At 43.8% G+C, this 17,474-nt stretch overlaps 1 protein-coding gene across 2 annotated transcripts in view; it reads right to left on the bottom strand.

The window, feature by feature from the left end:
* The window catches only part of LOC126109414 (protein draper), a 450,571-nt gene that overhangs the window by 22,748 nt on the left and 410,349 nt on the right, over window positions 1-17,474 (bottom strand). For both annotated transcript variants that reach the window (XM_049914450.1, XM_049914449.1), the window contains 2 exons: window positions 17,288-17,443; window positions 6,061-6,237 (listed from right to left, as the gene is read on the bottom strand). In XM_049914450.1, the coding sequence (XP_049770407.1) occupies window positions 6,061-6,237; window positions 17,288-17,443 (333 nt within the window). The remainder of the gene's footprint in view (window positions 1-6,060; window positions 6,238-17,287; window positions 17,444-17,474) is intronic.

Genomic DNA, 17,474 nt, shown 5'->3' on the forward strand with positions numbered 1-17,474 from the left:
TTGGAGACGAAATGTTCTCTTTCTTTCTTTGTTGCCATTTTGTCAAGGCACTGCAGTTATAACTCCAGCTGTGGCTACAATGAAAACTCATTGATTCTACAGTTCTATTGATGTATCAATCATATTTGTACATGTAATACTTCAGAAAATATAGACTTTTCAAAACAAGTGAATCATATATAGCAGCCCTGCAATTTCCACAGCAAATTTTTTTTTTTTTTTTTTCCTTATTGTGGAGTTTTTTGTAGCTATATAGGTCATATGAAGTATTTGGTATAAGCTTTTGGAGCAAGCTGTGGTTTTATGAAAACATTAACTTTGTTTGAACTGTATGTGTCAAGTGAAGTTTTCAGTACAATTTTTTTTTAATTTATTTGTGTGTAGGTACTGTAGAGTTCAGTTTATCTATTAAGTGTGTTAAAAGTTGGTGAAACCAATTTTGTGTAATGTTGTTGTACTGGTTTTTTTGTAAGTTTTGTCTGGCTATGTATTTTTTATTGGGAATTTCATTTTTTTTTTTTTTTTTGTCCCCTAATTCCCATGATTGTTCCCAATAGTTTCACGTTCTCTTCAAATCATTTTGATTATAATATATATAATCAGATTGTTTTCATCTGATAGCATCTGTGATGTCACACTGTGTAAGAACGAAATGGAAGTGTACACTATCTTGATGATGTCACAGGTCAATGCCAAGGGCAAGTATCGGACAATTCGACGCTTTTGAAAACAATGCTCGATGTGACATTCCCTAGGCCACTCTGATCTTATTATTGGTTAGTTTCCTCCACCCTGTATAATAATGTAAAACATTTATTTGAATGAGGGCTATGAAAGCTGGCAGTGAAGAATGTACAACATACATCCTTGGAACTTCAGGCTGAAACATAGTGAACATATGTACTGTATTTACCCAAGTATAAGATGAAAATGATTATAAGGTGACCCCCTTTTTTTCAAGAGGCTTCTTGGAAAAAAAAATCTAATATATTCAGACTGATCAAAATTACAAACTGTTTTATTGACAAAGTATCTGCCTAAAAAGGTAACATTGCACCTAACCTAAATTTGTACCATTTATTGACTGTCTACATTTTGGTAATACAAGGAGAAAAAAATAACCAAAAATAAATTGTTCACATTAATCTGTGGAGCATTTTCTTTTCTACGTTTTTCGCTTACCAACCCTGTCATCTATGGTATCACTATTTTTAATCATCATTATCTTAACAGTACAACTCTGAAATTTATATCTTCATGATCACCGTTTCTTTCAAATATGTTGCAATTTCTAAGGTTCTGGTTGCAGTGGGACCTGAAAACACAGCTGTTTTTATCCAAGTACTGATGTGGGAATGTTGCAATGTCTCTTGCTTCCAAACATATCATATGTCCACTGTTCTCTCACTGGCTGTGCTGTGTAGAACCAGCAGCTAACACACACCCTTTCGTTCCCGTCGTATGTCACGATGAGCATCAACAACATTGCAGCACTAAACACATGTGCATGCCACTGGGCCCTATCTAGAATTTTACCATCTGCTGCAGAAATGAGTACCATTGTTTGGTATTTGTCAATTTTTAAAGTCAGTTCAATCCAGACTACAAATATACTCATGCAAACTTCATGTTAAACATGGTAGATGTTCCTAAAAAGCCAAAGAACAGTGTATAGATTTCCATGGTTGGCAACATGACATAATTTGCTGCCTGCTCACTAGTCCCTCCCTGCACTTAACTGAGTTGGCAGCCAGGCTGGTATAACTGTTCCCCTGCAAGCCTTCTGCCCACTGTGCCTGAGCAACTATGAAACACAGACTGCAGTATCTTCTACAGTGCTAGTCATATGTAATAACAATGACTAATACATAAATAATTCTTGAAGTCCCAATCGTCCAGTGATGTAGTGTTACTATCTCCATGACAGATCTTGCCACTTTAATTTATTCTTGGGACAACAATTAGTCACTTTAATTTGATTTATTTCATTTGTTAGAGATTTCATTCTCAATTAATTTTCTCTCTTGTTTCATCTGAAAATCACCCTCAAGTGTTTTAAAGCTGTTCAAAAGCTGGTAATGTAAACTGGTATTCTAATACGCGAACAGTGACCGAATTTCTCATTTGCAACCACTTACAAAATCATCACAGTCTCTCATAATCGAGTAAAATATTGATCTGTGTTTAGAATCAAATAATGTTTTTTGAAGACCAAAATTTCCACTTTTGAATGTTGTTGTTGTTGTTGTTGTTGTTGTTGTTGTGTTCTTCAGTCCTGAGACTGGTTTGAAGCAGCTCTCCATGCTACTCTATCCTATGCAAGCTTCTTCATCTCCCAGTACCTACTGCAGCCTACATCCTTCTGAATCTGCTTAGTGTATTCATCTCTTGGTCTCCCTCTACGATTTTTACCCTCCTCGCTGCCCTCCAATACTAAATTGGTGATCCCTTGATGCCTCAGAACATGTCCTACCAACCGATCCCTTCTTCTAGTCAAGTTGTGCCACAAATTTCTCTTCTCCCCAATTCTATTCAATACCCCCTCATTAGTTATGTGATCTACCCATCTAATCTTCAGCATTCTTCCGTAGCACCGCATTTCAAAAGCTTCTATTCTCTTCTTGTCTAAGCTATTTATCGTCCATGTTTCACTTCCATACATGGCTACACTCCATACAAATACTTTCAGAAACGACTTCCTCACATTTAAATCTATACTCGATGTTAACAAATTTTTCTTCTTCAGAAACGCTTTCCTTCCCATTGCCAGTCTACATTTTATATCCTCTCTACTTCGACCGTCATCAGTTATTTTGCTCCCCAAATACCAAAACTCCTTTACTACTTTAAGTGTCTCATTTCCTAATCTAATTCCCTCAGTATCACCCGAATTAATTCGACTACATTCCATTATCCTCGTTTTGCTTTTGTTGATGTTCATCTTATACCCTCCTTTCAAGACTGTCCATTCCGTTCAACTGCTCTTCCAAGTCCTTAGCTGTCTCTGACAGAATTACAATGTCATCAGCGAACCTCAAAGTTTTTATATCTTCTCTGTGGATTTTAATACTTACTCCGAACTTTTCTTTTGTTTCCTTTATTTCTTGCTCAATATACAGATTGAATAACATCGGGGATAGGCTACAACCCTGTCTCACTCCCTTCCCAACCACTGCTTCCCTTTCATGTCCCTCAACTCTTATAACTGCCATCTGGTTTCTGTACAAATTATAAATAGCCTTTCGCTCCCTGTATTTTACTGCTGCCACCTTCAGAATATGAAAGAGAGTATTCCAATCAACATTGTCAAAAGCTTTCCCTAAGTCTACAAATGCTAGAAACGTAGGTTTGCCTTTCCTTAATCTTTCTTCAAAGATAAGTCGTATGGTCAGTATTGCCTCACATGTTCCCATTTCTACGGAATCCAAACTGATCTTCCCCGAGGTTGGCTTCTATCAGTTTTTCCATTCGTCTGTAAAGAATTCGCATTATTATTTTGCAGCTGTGACTTATTAAACTGATAGTTCAATAATTTTCACATCTGTAAACACCTGCTTTCTTTGGGATTGGGATTATTATATTCTTCTTGAAGTCTGAGGGTATTTCGCCTGTCTCATACATCTTGCTCACCAGATGGTAGAGTTTTGTCAGGACTGGCTCTCCCAAGGTTGTCAGTAGTTCTAATGGAATGTTGTCTACTCTGGGGGCCTTGTTTCGACTCAGGTCTTTCAGTGCTCTGTCAAACTCTTCACGCAATATCATATCTCCCATTTCATCTTCATCTACATCCTCTTCCATTTCCATAATATTGTCCTCAAGTACATCGTCCTTGTATAGGCCCTCTATATACTCCTTCCACCTTTCTGCTTTCCCTTCTTTGCTTAGAACTGGGTTTCCATCAAAGCTCTTGATATTCATGCAAGTGGTTCTCCTTTCTCCAAAGGTCTCTTTAATTTTCCTGTAGACAGTATCTATCTTACCCCTAGTGAGATAAGCCTCTACATCCTTACATTTGTTCTCTAGCCATCCCTGCTTAGCCATTTTGCACTTCCTGTCGATCTCATTTTTGAGACGTTTGTATTCCTTTTTGCCTGCTTCTTTTACTGCATTTTTATATTTTCTCCTTTCATCAATTAAATTCAATATTTCTTCTGTTACCCAAGGGTTTCTACTAGCCCTCGTCTTTTTACCAATTTGATCCTCTGCTGCCTTCACTATTTCATCCCTCAAAGCTACCCATTCTTCTTCTACTGTATTTCTTTCCCCCATTCCTGTCAATTGTTCCCTTATGCTCTCCCTGAAACTCTGTCCAATCTCTGATTCTTTCAGTTTATCCAGGTCCCATCTCCTTAAATTCCCATCTTTTTGCAGTTTCTTCAGTTTTAATCTACAGTTCATAACCAATAGATTGTGATCAGAGTCCACATCCGCCCCTGGAAATGTCTTACAATTTAAAACCTGGTTCCTAAATCTCTGTCTTACCATTATATAATCTATCCTTTTAGTATCTCCAGGGTTCTTCCATGTATACAACCTTCTTTCATGACTCTTAAACCAAGTATTAGCTATGATTAAGTTATGCTCTGCGCAAAATTCTACCAGGCGGCTTCCTCTTTCATTTCTCTCCCCCAATCCATATTCACCCACTACATTTCCTTCTCGCCCTTTTCCTACTCTCGAATTCCAGTCACCCATGACTATTAAAGTTTCGTCTCCCTTCACTACCTGAATAATTTCTTTTATCTCATCATAAATTTCATCAATTTCTTTGTCATCTGCAGAGCTAGTTGGCATATAAACTTGTACTACTGTAGTAGGCGTGGGCTTCGAGTCTATCTTGGCCACAATAATGCGTTCACTATGCTATTTGTAGTAGCTTTCCCGTACACCTACGTTTTTATTCATTATTAAACCTACTCCTGCATTACCCCTATTTGATTTTGTATTTATAACCCTGTATTCACCTGACCAGAAGTCTTGTTCCTCCTGCCACCGAACTTCACTAATTCCCACTATATCTAACTTTAACCTATCCATTTCCCTTTTTAAATTTTCTAACCTACCTGCCCAATTAAGGGATCTGACATCCCACGCTCTGATCTGTAGAATGCCAGTTTTCTTTCTCCTGATAACGACTTACTCCTGAGTAGTCCCCACCCAGAGATCCGAATGGGGGACTATTTTACCTCCGGAATATTTTACCCAAGAGGACGCCATCATCATTTAATCATACAGTAGAGCTGCATGCCCTTGGGAAAAATTACGGCTGTAGTTTCCCCTTGCTTTCAGCCGCTCGCAGTACCAGCGCACCAAGGCCATTTTGGTTAGTGTTACAAGGCCAGATCAGTCAATCATCGAGACTGTTGCCCCTGCAACTACTGAAAAGGCTGCTGCCCCTCTTCAGGAACCACATGTTTGTCAGGCCTCTCAACAGATATCCCTCCGTTGTGGTTACACCTGCGGTACAGCTATCTGTATCGTTGAGGCACGCAAGCCTCCCCACCAACGGCAAGGTCCATGGTTCATGGTTTTTTTTTTATGTTACATTTACTTAAAAAGCAGCATTAATATTTGAACAGGGTATTAATACATGTACGAGAACTTTTGTTACAAACTGTTCAGTTACAGCAAGAGTTTATAAGATAATAGAATTTAGTGCTATATCCTTCAGTGTTTCACAAAAGTAGTGGCTAGTTCATAGTTTCTCGCGTATCTCTCGCATAAGCACCGCACGAATCAAGTGTCACACTATTGTTCGAGCACTGTTAATACTGTATCAAGTGCTTTGGCATGTTGGGAAATCGAGAGCCTCTTGAACACAAGCCCTGGCCTTATGAATTCTTCAAAACAAATCTGCATGTGACCTCAGTGGCCAAAGCTTCATCTGCAAATGTAAGACAACCCCTATGAACCCTATTAAAGAACGTAAAAATGTTAACCTCAGCAGCAATAGTTTAATCTACGAGTATAAGATTTTTTGAAAGACGAATTTTGGATAAAATTGGTCTAATATTGTAGTAGGTGTGAGGCCAATACCAGAGGGTCCTGCCCCATCCTCACCTTTGGTGCAGTGTTCCCCCATCCAGCCGGCAGCACAGTGGCACGCACCATCGTTGCGGCGGCACTTCCCACCGTTCTGGCACTTGCAGTGCTGGCTGCAGTTCATGCCATACGTGTTCTCTGGGCATGGCAGCGAACAGTTGACACCTGTCCAGCCGGGTAGGCACCGACACACTCCTGCAGGCAAAATTGTCAGACATGTGTTACTCGTATAGGGTTGCAATAATCATAAAAAAAGTATGTGTAGTGCCAACACTGTAGTAATCTCCAGCAGCTATCTATAGGTAAATTTCATTTAATAGACTGACTTAGCAAATGTCATGATGAGAGGCACCAAGTAATGCTTGGAGCCTCCTGTGGCCCAGCAGACTATAATGAAATGCCATGCAAATGAGTCTACAAGTCCCTGGTACTTCTCGGGAAGCAGGTGACACCAAATCACTTGCAAAGAGACAGCCAATTCCGGTCTGTTCACGGGTACAGGAAAAACGGCACGGAGCCTGCATTCCGTGACACCCCAGATATGTTCGATGGGGTTCAAATTTGGGCTCCCAGGGGGCCGTCACAATCTTCGGATCTCCCCTGCACATTCCTGGAATCATTTCTGGGTGACGTGGAAGCGATGTGGCATTGCGTTATCAACTTTAAACAAAGCAGAACAGTCAGGGTGTTGGAAGGCCAAAAATGGGTGCAGATGGTCCTCGAGCAGCTCAACATACCGTGGACCATTCAAAGTACCTTCCAGAACAATTTGGGGGTCCATCCATACCAGGAAAATGCACCCCCTACCTTATCAGAGACGTCACCACCTTGGACTAAACCTTCTTGTCAGATGGGATCCATCGATTTATGTGGTCTGCCACAAATGGTGCCTCCCATCAGCACAGCGCAGTCGAAATTGTGACTTGTCTGATCATATCATATTATGCCATTGTTCCAGTGTCCATCTCTAGTGAGTGGCAACAAATGCAAGCCGTTATGCCCAGTGACATTGTGCAGCAGTGGCTCCCACACCCCCACAGAATCCGTGTTTGTATGAACTGTCCACTGGGGGATGTTCCTAGCACATGCTATGTTGAATTGAGCTGTATCTGTTGCACTGTTGCTCTTCTGTCACTATTGACGACCTGTCTCAGATGTCTCCTGTCACAGTCATTGAGGGTGGCTGGACCATTCATGATACACCCTGGATACGGTTGAAGATGTGAAGTGGAATTCGTGCACCACTGCCGAGATCGAAATTCCCATCCGTTTGGGAGGCATTAGCTCATGACGTCATCACATGTTACACAAATCACTTGCACAACCACTTCTCAGAAGGCCTCCTATACTACTGCAGCCGACACGGAGGGAGTAGGGTGCGTATACAACACACCTGTGGCATCTGTGCCCCACTATCCCATGATGTTTGCTAAGTCAGTGTACACTGCCACAGGGTTCTACAGTATTACTAATGAATACCGTATTTACTCTAATCTAAGCCGCACTTTTTTTCCGGTTTTTGTAATCCAAAAAACCGCCTGCGGCTTAGAATCGAGTGCAAAGCAAGCGGAAGTTCTTAAAAATGTCGGTGGGTGCCGCCAGAACTTAGTTCTGCCGTCAAATATATGTAGCGCTACACAGGCATGCTTTGTAGGCACAAAGATAAATACTGGCGCCAAAACCTCTGCGACAGTAAATAATTTTTTTTAGAAAAAGGTGGAAGACAAGCTTATTTTCTCCGCGCCGAGTTTTGACTGCATTTTCATACATTATCCAACGAAGTAAATACAAATTCCGTACTGTTCATTTTCGAATGTAGCAGCATTTCAATGTACTACGAAAACCCGACTGGCAAGAATGTTTAGGATGTTTGTCAATATGGCCAACTCTACATTCTGAATTTTTTCCTACCTGTGAGAAGAGATGGTTGCTAATAGCAACTTTTATAAAATGTGAATCACATGCAGTATTCTCGTCACCATAAGAATAATATGAATCTAAACATTTTGCCATGTATTGTTTCGTGTTTGCTGCTATCTCATTTAAATCCTGTCTGCGTAATAAACCACAAAACTAGAGTGAGACAACAGCAAACGCGGAAGAATGTACATATCATGTCATGTTTATATTCGTATTATTCTTATGCTAAACAGTGATACAGTCAGAAATGAAGTGAGGCAATTGACTAGATTTTTAAATCTAAGATGACTCTAATTTCTGTGCAGAATGTAATGTACTAAAGAGGCGTCTGCAAAGATTTGCAAACGGAGAAAAATTTTCGCTATTTTTTTATAACTCTCGTTCAGAACATCTTCTATCATAATTAGTCTATTATTTGGTTCTTGTTGATCATTATCAAAGAAAGCAGCAGTGTAAGTAACAACAAGTAGCAGTCTCTTGCCATTGTTTCGCTAATGAGACGATTCCTCTCTCTCTCTCTCTCCCTCCCTCTCTCTCTCTCTCTCTCTTTTTTTTTTGTAAGCGGCGGTAGCGCACACAAAAGCAAGCCATGCCGCGATCGGCGACAGGCCATAAACACGCAGTATCAGAGTACGACAAACAAAGCATGACACAGTACAGTAATGCATATTCAGCGTAGAGCGACATAAATACCTATAACAAAGAAAACTGCGCTTATCAGATGAAAGAAAAATAAGCAATCAATTCAAAGCAGACGAAGCACGTGAAAAAGGAAGGGTACCCGTATAAATATGGACGGAGCGCCCGACGCATAGCAATGGCTACCTGGTAAAGCTTAACTGCTAAGCTTACGATTCGAACCAAACTACTGTAGCTGTATCGTCATTCATTCGACCTAAATTGTCTCATATTACAGTGGACCAACTTTGTTTCGATTTGGAGATGCGGCCTGAAACTTTTCTCTCCCCTTGAATTTCAAGTCTCAAATTTCAGGTGCAGCTTAGATTCGAGTGCGGCTTAGACTCGAGTAAATACGGTAAGCTTAATCTTTTAAGATATGTATTTTATTTAGTACAATTACCTTACAATATTCAGTATAATGTGACAAAAACTGCAGCTACATTTCCTTTGGGTCAGGGCCACAGAAGTGAAAGCAGGAGGAACCCTGGTAGGGAACCGAGTGCTGACTAATCAACATTCCTAAAATTAACACAGCTTGCATTGAATTATCCAGCCATTCACACACAGTGACACAGTCATGTCACATGCTCTATGCCATGATTGGCTGACAGAAGGAAACCGAGCAGCTGAAATTCTGATTTAAGTGTTTGCAAAACTAAACACTATATTTGGTCCTTTTTATGTTCCTAAGATTTGGTGCGAAACCAGTATAGTAGCCCTGAAGAAATGCATGACACACTTTGTGCTGTCTTACAATATTTTTATTCACAACTGGTTTTGATCATGGACTATCTTCACAGACCTAGCACAAAAATGGATACAAAGTGAAAACTGTGAATATCAATGCAAATTACATTTCCGTGAAAATAATTAGCCAGAAAAATTAAGTGGACTTACGAAAAAATCCTTTCTGGTTAAATAGCTTGCATGACGTACAAAGTTGTCCCAACAGTTATTTTTTGTTCACTTAATTCTTCCAACTAATAATTCTCATCAAAATGTAACTTGTGATGATATTCAAAGTTTTCACTTTGTTTCCTTCTTTGTGCTAGTACTGTGAAGATAGTCCATGATCGAAACCAGTTGTGAATAAATATACTCTAAGGCAGCATGGCATGTATCATGCATGCCTCCAAGTATACTGACACTTTGAACAAAAGTTGTAGCACTCTGAAGCGTAGAAAAGAACCAATAGATCCTAAACACTTCTGACCAGTTTCTGTTCTTTGCCAACTGCATAATGCCTAGAAAGGTTGACCATCAATCAGATCTCACAAGATGCCAATAAAAACATTGATAATGACCAGTCAGGTTTTTGCCCAGGAAAGTTATGCCGTGGTCAAATACTTGCAAGTTACTGGAATTGCATTAGTAGATCCATCAGTAGCATATGGCAGCATCAACCATAAGAAACTGATTCCAAAGCTATATTCCAATACAAAAGATTACTTTTAACACTGTTTACAAATGTTCACTGCAAAACAGGAAGTTTTTTCATTTTGTATAATAAGAGGAGCCAGTCTTGAAGAATGACTTCTGTGGTGTCACCGCCAGACACCACACTTGCTAGGTGGTAGCTTAAATCGGCCGCGGTCCATTAGTACATGTCGCACCCGCGTGTCGCCGCCATCAGTACTTGCAGACCTAGCGCCACCACATGGCAGGTCTAGAAAGACGGACTAGCACTCGCCCCAGTTGTACGGACGACATTGCTAGCGACTAGACGTACGAGGCCTTCCTCTCATTTGCCGAGAGACAGTTAGAATAGCCTTCAGCTAAGCACATGACTACGACCTAGCAAGGCGCCATTAGCCTTACCTACTTTGAGAGTTATAGTATAAATGTCTCAAGAAGAACGCTGTATTCATCAGAGAATAAAAGTTAAGTATAAAGCAACTACGTACTTTTCTTGCTACCATTCAATAGTTATCCTGTTTCAGACTTAACGCAGGACGGCGTGAGTTGACGCGTGCCCTATTCGGCCCCTTCATAATAACACTGTGTCGGCACTTCTGTCGACACACATAACATTGGCGACGAGTTAAAAAAGGGTTTTGTTCTTTCTAATTGCTTACATTTACTTGTCATGGCTTCGCCACAATCTCCAGATGTACTGTCCGAATTTTATCGCTTGCAGAATCAGCAGACGCAGGCGTTATTGGATGCCCTGGGACAGCTCGTCCAGGGTCAACGTGCGCTGCAAAACGATGCGGCCGCCGCCGCTTCGCCGTTCCCGCAGCCACAACACGCAGTTGCACCCTCTTTTCGTCAATTTCGTCCCGACGACGAAACATGGACGGAGTGGTCACGCCAGTTTGGATTCCATCTCGCCGCCTACAGAATTCAAGGTAACGAGCGGCAGCCTCACTTATTGTCTTGTGTCGGCGTGCAAACGTACCGTGTGATAGTGAAATTGTTTCCCCGACGCGACGTAGCAACTCTGTCCTACGACGAAATTGTGTCGGCTTTAGATGCCTATTTCAAAGAAACAGTTAATGTGGTTGCAAAAAGGTATACGTTCTTTCGTACAAAACGTACGGCCGGTCAAACTAATCGGGAGTGGGTTGCAACTTTGCAAGGCCTTACTAGGGACTGCGCATTTGAATGTGACTGTGGCCTTCCGTATTCAGATACAATGGTGCGTGATGCAATAGCACAGAACGTTTCTGATGTTCGCATAAGAGAACAGATTTTGAAACTAGTTAATCCCTCCCTTCAACAAGTGATAGACATATTGGATAGGCAAGACACACTTGACTGTGCTCAGGAATCTTTTGAAGCTTCGCCAGCAGTGTGTAACATTAACCGGCCCGCTGGACGCGCTGCGCGGCCCGGTAACCGGCCCTCGCGCACTTCGACGCAGCTGCCGCCGCGCTCTAAACCAGGTGTGCCTCGCCAGCACACAAATGCAGTGAAATCATGCCCGCGGTGTGCAACTAGACATTCGCGTGAAAATTGCCCGTCACGCCATGCTATTTGCTTTTACTGTCAAAAGAAAGGACATGTTCAAAGTGTTTGCCAGAAAAAGCTCAGATCAGACAATCACAACCGTTCCAGGCCCTTTGCTTCGCGCCGGAATCACACCAAGGACACTCAGGCTCGGGAACCTTCGCCCATGGACATTCATGTAGTTACTGCCACTCCGCCCAGTGTTCCTCTCTCTAATAGTGACTGTGTTCGTCCCACAAAAAGTGTGCGTCGACGTCGACGGCAATCCCGTCACGTCGCACGTGATTCTGTTCCAGTGTCTGTTCAAGTTGCACAAAACAATCGCTCTTGTCGTCCGCAGGACAATAAACTTTTTGTAGATTTGGACTTTGCCGGACAAGTGATACCATTCCAGCTCGATACCGGAGCTGCAGTTCATTGCTCAATCACGCCACGTACAAACAACTGGGCGCACCGCCGTTGCGTGCCGCAAAAGTTCAGCTCACTAGTTATTCAGGACAGCATATCCCTGTGTTAGGACAGTGCAGCCTTCTTGCAACATACAAGGGACAAACAAAACTTGTGTCGTTTTACGTTCTTCGTTCTTCTGCTGCAGTGAACTTGTTTGGTTTAGATTTATTTCAATTGTTTAACTTGTCTATACTGAATCAGGTCCTATCAGTGACCCAGACTGTGCCTTCAGCCAGTGTTTCTAGTCTATGTGAGGAATTTGCAGACATTTTTGCACCGGGCCTTGGTTGCGCTAAGAACTATGAAGCACATTTGGAACTCAGTCAACGCGCAACCGAAATTTTTCAGAGCGCGCAATGTTCCCCACGCATTGCGTGATGAGGTCGCAAGAACATTAAACGATTTAGAATCGCAAGGTGTCATTGAACGTGTGCAGGCTTCTCTCTGGGCCTCACCCTTAGTGATTTTGCAAAAACCTTCCGGCAAATTGAGACTTTGCGTGGACTTCAAAGCAACAGTGAATCCACAACTAGTGACTGCTACTTTTCCTTTGCCCCGCCCGGAAGATCTTTTTGACAAACTGTGCCCGGGAAAATATTTTTCAAAGTTGGACCTAGCAGATGCGTACTTGCAAATACCGGTGGACGAAGAATCCCAGCGCGTATTGGTGGTTAACACGCATCTTGGACTATACAGATTCAAAAGACTGCCATTCGGGTGTGCATCCGCCCCTGCATTGTTTCAGCAATATTTACAAACTATTTGTGCGTCGGTCCCTACTGCAGCTAACTATCTGGACGATATAGTGATCTCAGGAAAGACAGAAGCAGAACATTTACAAAATCTCAGAACACTATTTCAGGTCTTGCGACAGAATGGTCTTCGCTTGCGGAAGGACAAATGTGTGTTTTTTGCTCGTGACTTGCCGTATCTGGGCCATGTAATTAATGCCCAAGGCATACATCCGAGTCCGGAGCACCTCCGTGCCATACAGGACTTGCCTTCGCTGCAGAATTTGAAGCAGCTACAGAGTGTGTTGGGAAAAATAAATTACTACCATAACTTCATTCCGCATGCCTCTTCAATTTCAGCTCCGCTTCATCGCTTACGCCGTAAAGGTGTTCCGTTCGTCTGGTCGACGGAATGCGAACGCGCCTTTCGCCAATTGAAATCGGCGTTGCTTTCAAATACTTGCCTTACGCCATTCGATCCCCAGAAACCCCTTTTGTTGATGGTAGATGCATCGGATTTCGGGATCGGTGCTGTGCTTGCGCACAAAGATGGTTCGCATGATCGCCCTATTGCCTTTGCGTCCAAATTGCTCTCGTCAGCGCAAAGACATTATTCCCAGATAGAGAAAGAAGCTTTGGCTCTCGTGTTTGGTGTTACGAAGTTTCACGAATTCTTGTATGGTCGTCACTTTACCATCATCACAGACCACAAACCTTTGACATCGCTTTTTCATCCGAACAAGCCTGTACCTCCACGTACAGCGCAGAAATTCATTCGCTGGTCTATTTTCCTCTCGCAGTACCGCTACGATATCTTGTATCGTTCCGCTGCTAAGCACGGAAACGCAGATGCGTTGTCCCGTTTGCCAGTTGCTGAGGATAAAGCATTCGATTCTTCCGAACTTGCTTGCATGTTCATTGATGCGGACACTGATGACGTGGTCGAATCGTTTCCGATTGATTTTCGTCGTGTAGCTACAGCCACAGCAGCAGACCCTGTCCTTGCTACCGTTTTGCGTTTTGTTGCTACGCGATGGCCCTTGTCGAAGTCACGGATCGAGGATCCGTTGGTTCGCAGATTTTTTGCTCACAAGGAGAGACTTTTTGTACGACGTGGTGTTTTGTTGTTGCGTTCTGATAATGATCAGTCTAGGGTCGTGGTCCCACGTTCGTTACAGTCGTCTGTCTTAAAGCTTCTCCACCAAGGACATTGGGGTATAGTGCGTACGAAACAACTTGCTCGTCAGCACTGTACTTGGTTCGGAATCGATGCTGCGATTACGAATATGTGCTCTTCTTGCATGGCGTGTGCCGAACAACAATCCGCACCGCCGCGGAAATTCTTTGCTTGGCCGAAAGCCGCTTCCCCTTGGCACCGCTTACACATAGATTTTGCTGGTCCATTCTGGAATGCTCGATGGTTGGTTGTTGTCGATTCCTTCAGTAATTTTCCTTTTGTTGTCCGGATGTCTTCCACGACGTCCTCTGCCACCATCCAAGCGTTGTCTGCTATCTTTTGCATTGAAGGTCTTCCGCAGACTATTGTTTCTGACAATGGTCCACAATTCATGTCCGCAGAATTTCAGTCATTCTGCAAGGCCAATGGTATTCAACATCTGACATCCGCGCCGTTTTCGCCTCAGTCAAACGGTGCCGCTGAACGTTTGGTCCGGACTTTCAAGTCACAGATGTTGAAGTTGAAAGAGTCGCATTCTCGGGAGGACGCGTTGTTGCTCTTTTTGTCTTCGTATCGCTCTCAGCCCCGCGATGGTCGCTCGCCGGCTGAGTTGCTTCACGGTCGTCCTCATCGAACCTTGATGTCCTTGCTGCATCCGCCGCATCAGGTTCCTGTGCAGCGGCAGACTCCTGCTTTTGCTCCAGGCGACGTTGTATTCTATCGCAACTATCGCGGTTCACGGCGTTGGCTCGCAGGGCGCATTCTTCGCCGCCTCGGCCGCGCGATGTATTTGGTTTTGGGGGCCTCTGGTGAGGTGCGTCGGCATCTCCATCAGCTGCGCCTCTGTCGTCGCCTGGGTTCTGCCGCTCCCCGTCTGCTTTCAGCGACGGAGCCGTCCGGTCAGCGCCCTGGGGACCCATCTACTGGCTCGCCTCATCCCCAGGTGTTACCGACGATGCCTTCCATTTTGCCTCATGGCGTCGCGCCGCCGCCGCAGCCGCCGCCGGCGCAGCCCACAGAGGACGCCTCGCTGCAGCCGCCAACCGCCTCCCTGGGTCACGCGCCGCCGATCGCTTCCCGTGACCAGCTGTCCTCCGCCATGGACCTCTTGCCCGCTCCGGACCACATGGCGTCATCGCGCGTCGGCTACCCCGACGCAATGGAGGTCGACCCTGTCTCATTACGGGCGCATACGCCGCATGTTGACGTGCACCCTGGAGTAGGTTTCCAGGCGTTTCCTAGCTCCCCTCGGACCGAATGGCCGGGTGCGGGTGGCGCAGCCTCGCCTGTTGTTAGGCTCCCCACCTCATCGCATACGTCAACATGGGGCCCTCCCCACGGCGGGCGGAAGCCTTATAACACGACCGTTCGCCGATTTGCGGGGGAGGAATGTGGTGTCACCGCCAGACACCACACTTGCTAGGTGGTAGCTTAAATCGGCCGCGGTCCATTAGTACATGTCGCACCCGCGTGTCGCCGCCATCAGTACTTGCAGACCTAGCGCCACCACATGGCAGGTCTAGAAAGACGGACTAGCACTCGCCCCAGTTGTACGGACGACATTGCTAGCGACTAGACGTACGAGGCCTTCCTCTCATTTGCCGAGAGACAGTTAGAATAGCCTTCAGCTAAGCACATGACTACGACCTAGCAAGGCGCCATTAGCCTTACCTACTTTGAGAGTTATAGTATAAATGTCTCAAGAAGAACGCTGTATTCATCAGAGAATAAAAGTTAAGTATAAAGCAACTACGTACTTTTCTTGCTACCATTCAATAGTTATCCTGTTTCAGACTTAACGCAGGACGGCGTGAGTTGACGCGTGCCCTATTCGGCCCCTTCATAATAACACTGTGTCGGCACTTCTGTCGACACACATAACAACTTCCTTCACGGTGATGTATTGGCACCCCTGCTATACAAGTGCCAAACAACCAAGCCTGGAACAAGATGATTTATTTGTGTAGATGACACAGCAACTGCAGACAAAACCTTTGAGGAAGTGGAGACTAAGCTGACAGCAGTCCTCTGAGAGATCGACAAGCATTACGAGATGACAACCTAAAGCCAAATCTCAGAAAAACACAGGTCTTTGCCTCTCACCTGAGAAACTGGGAAGCCAAGAGAAATTTAAATATGTCCTAGAAAGGACAACAAGTATGCCACTATGATACTCCGAAACACCTGAGAGTACAGCTGGACTGAAGTCTCACATACAAAGATCATTGCCAAGAAACAAAGCTAAAAGTATTTTCTTGACATGTCACCATCTGTAAACTTACTGGCACCACCTGGGATTCACAGCCTAACATGCTCCTACAGCTGCACTGGCACTGTGCTTAATACGCAGCACCAGTCTGGTGGGATTCGACACATACCAAACAGGTGGCTATGGCAATGAATGAGATTGGGCACACTGAGACTGGCTGTCTATGAACAACTCCTGTCATCAAAATTGTCAGATTATGAGAACAGAGCCAACTGACATCCACAGAATAAAAGTCACATAAATGGAAAAAAGAAGCAGGAAATCGACCCCAGGCATGCCCTGGTTAGATACAAACCACAAAAACTTGGTTGAGGTGACAGAGGACTTCATGCACACATCATCAGGAATTGTCAGCAACTGGAACTCACCAAACAAAGCTACAATAAAATTCATTAAGCAGAATGGTTGGGGAGAACGTCAGTGAGGAACCTGCCACAGGCATTCACATGCTGCGCTGTTTGTGACACAGAAGGCACTGAACTGATTGAGGACAGGAGTGTCACGATAGAAGGTGAACCTCAGGAACTGAGGCTTCATGACTGAAGATGGGGTGCTGTGTGTGAGCGTGTGTGTGTGTGTGTGTGTGTGTGTGTGTGTGTGTGTGTGTGTGGAGACCTGTAGTACCTACAACATTACCTGGTGTGTAGAATATCGTCGAAATCTTGGAATTCTGTGTTAATCAAATGCAAAAAGTTCACCGAGAGAATTCTCTACAAGGAATCAGATAAGGGGGACTAGGTGGTTATAATTTCTTTATTATTATTGATTTTAGATGACCATTTGACAATATAAAGTGGTACTCATCTACTGTACCTTGCTGTTGCCATCTGCAATTGGTAATCATGTAAGTCATGGGAGAAGAGATGAAAATATCTCCTTGATAGCATATAACTTTAGACAAAATGTTCTATAATAGCACGAATGTTTAACAACTGTGCAGTAGCACTGAGGTAAACTTTTTAATTTTGTATGGCAAACTCGAAAATTCTTCTGATTTGTGGAATCGTGATCATCATCACTTTACAACCGTATACACACACATAACTTATAATCTCACTGTATACTGACCTGTAACATGGTGACAGTCCGCCCCATTCTTGCAGGTGCATTTATTCTGGCAGTTGAGGCCGTACGTACTGATAGGGCACGGATGCTCGCAGGTGAGTCCTATGTAACCTGGCCGGCACAAGTACTGCCCAGTAACGTGGTCGCATGCACGAATACCTGCAGAATAAAACCACAAAGCTCAGTGGAA

This window comes from Schistocerca cancellata, chromosome 12 (assembly GCF_023864275.1).
Source record: "Schistocerca cancellata isolate TAMUIC-IGC-003103 chromosome 12, iqSchCanc2.1, whole genome shotgun sequence".
NCBI lineage: Eukaryota > Metazoa > Arthropoda > Insecta > Orthoptera > Acrididae > Schistocerca > Schistocerca cancellata.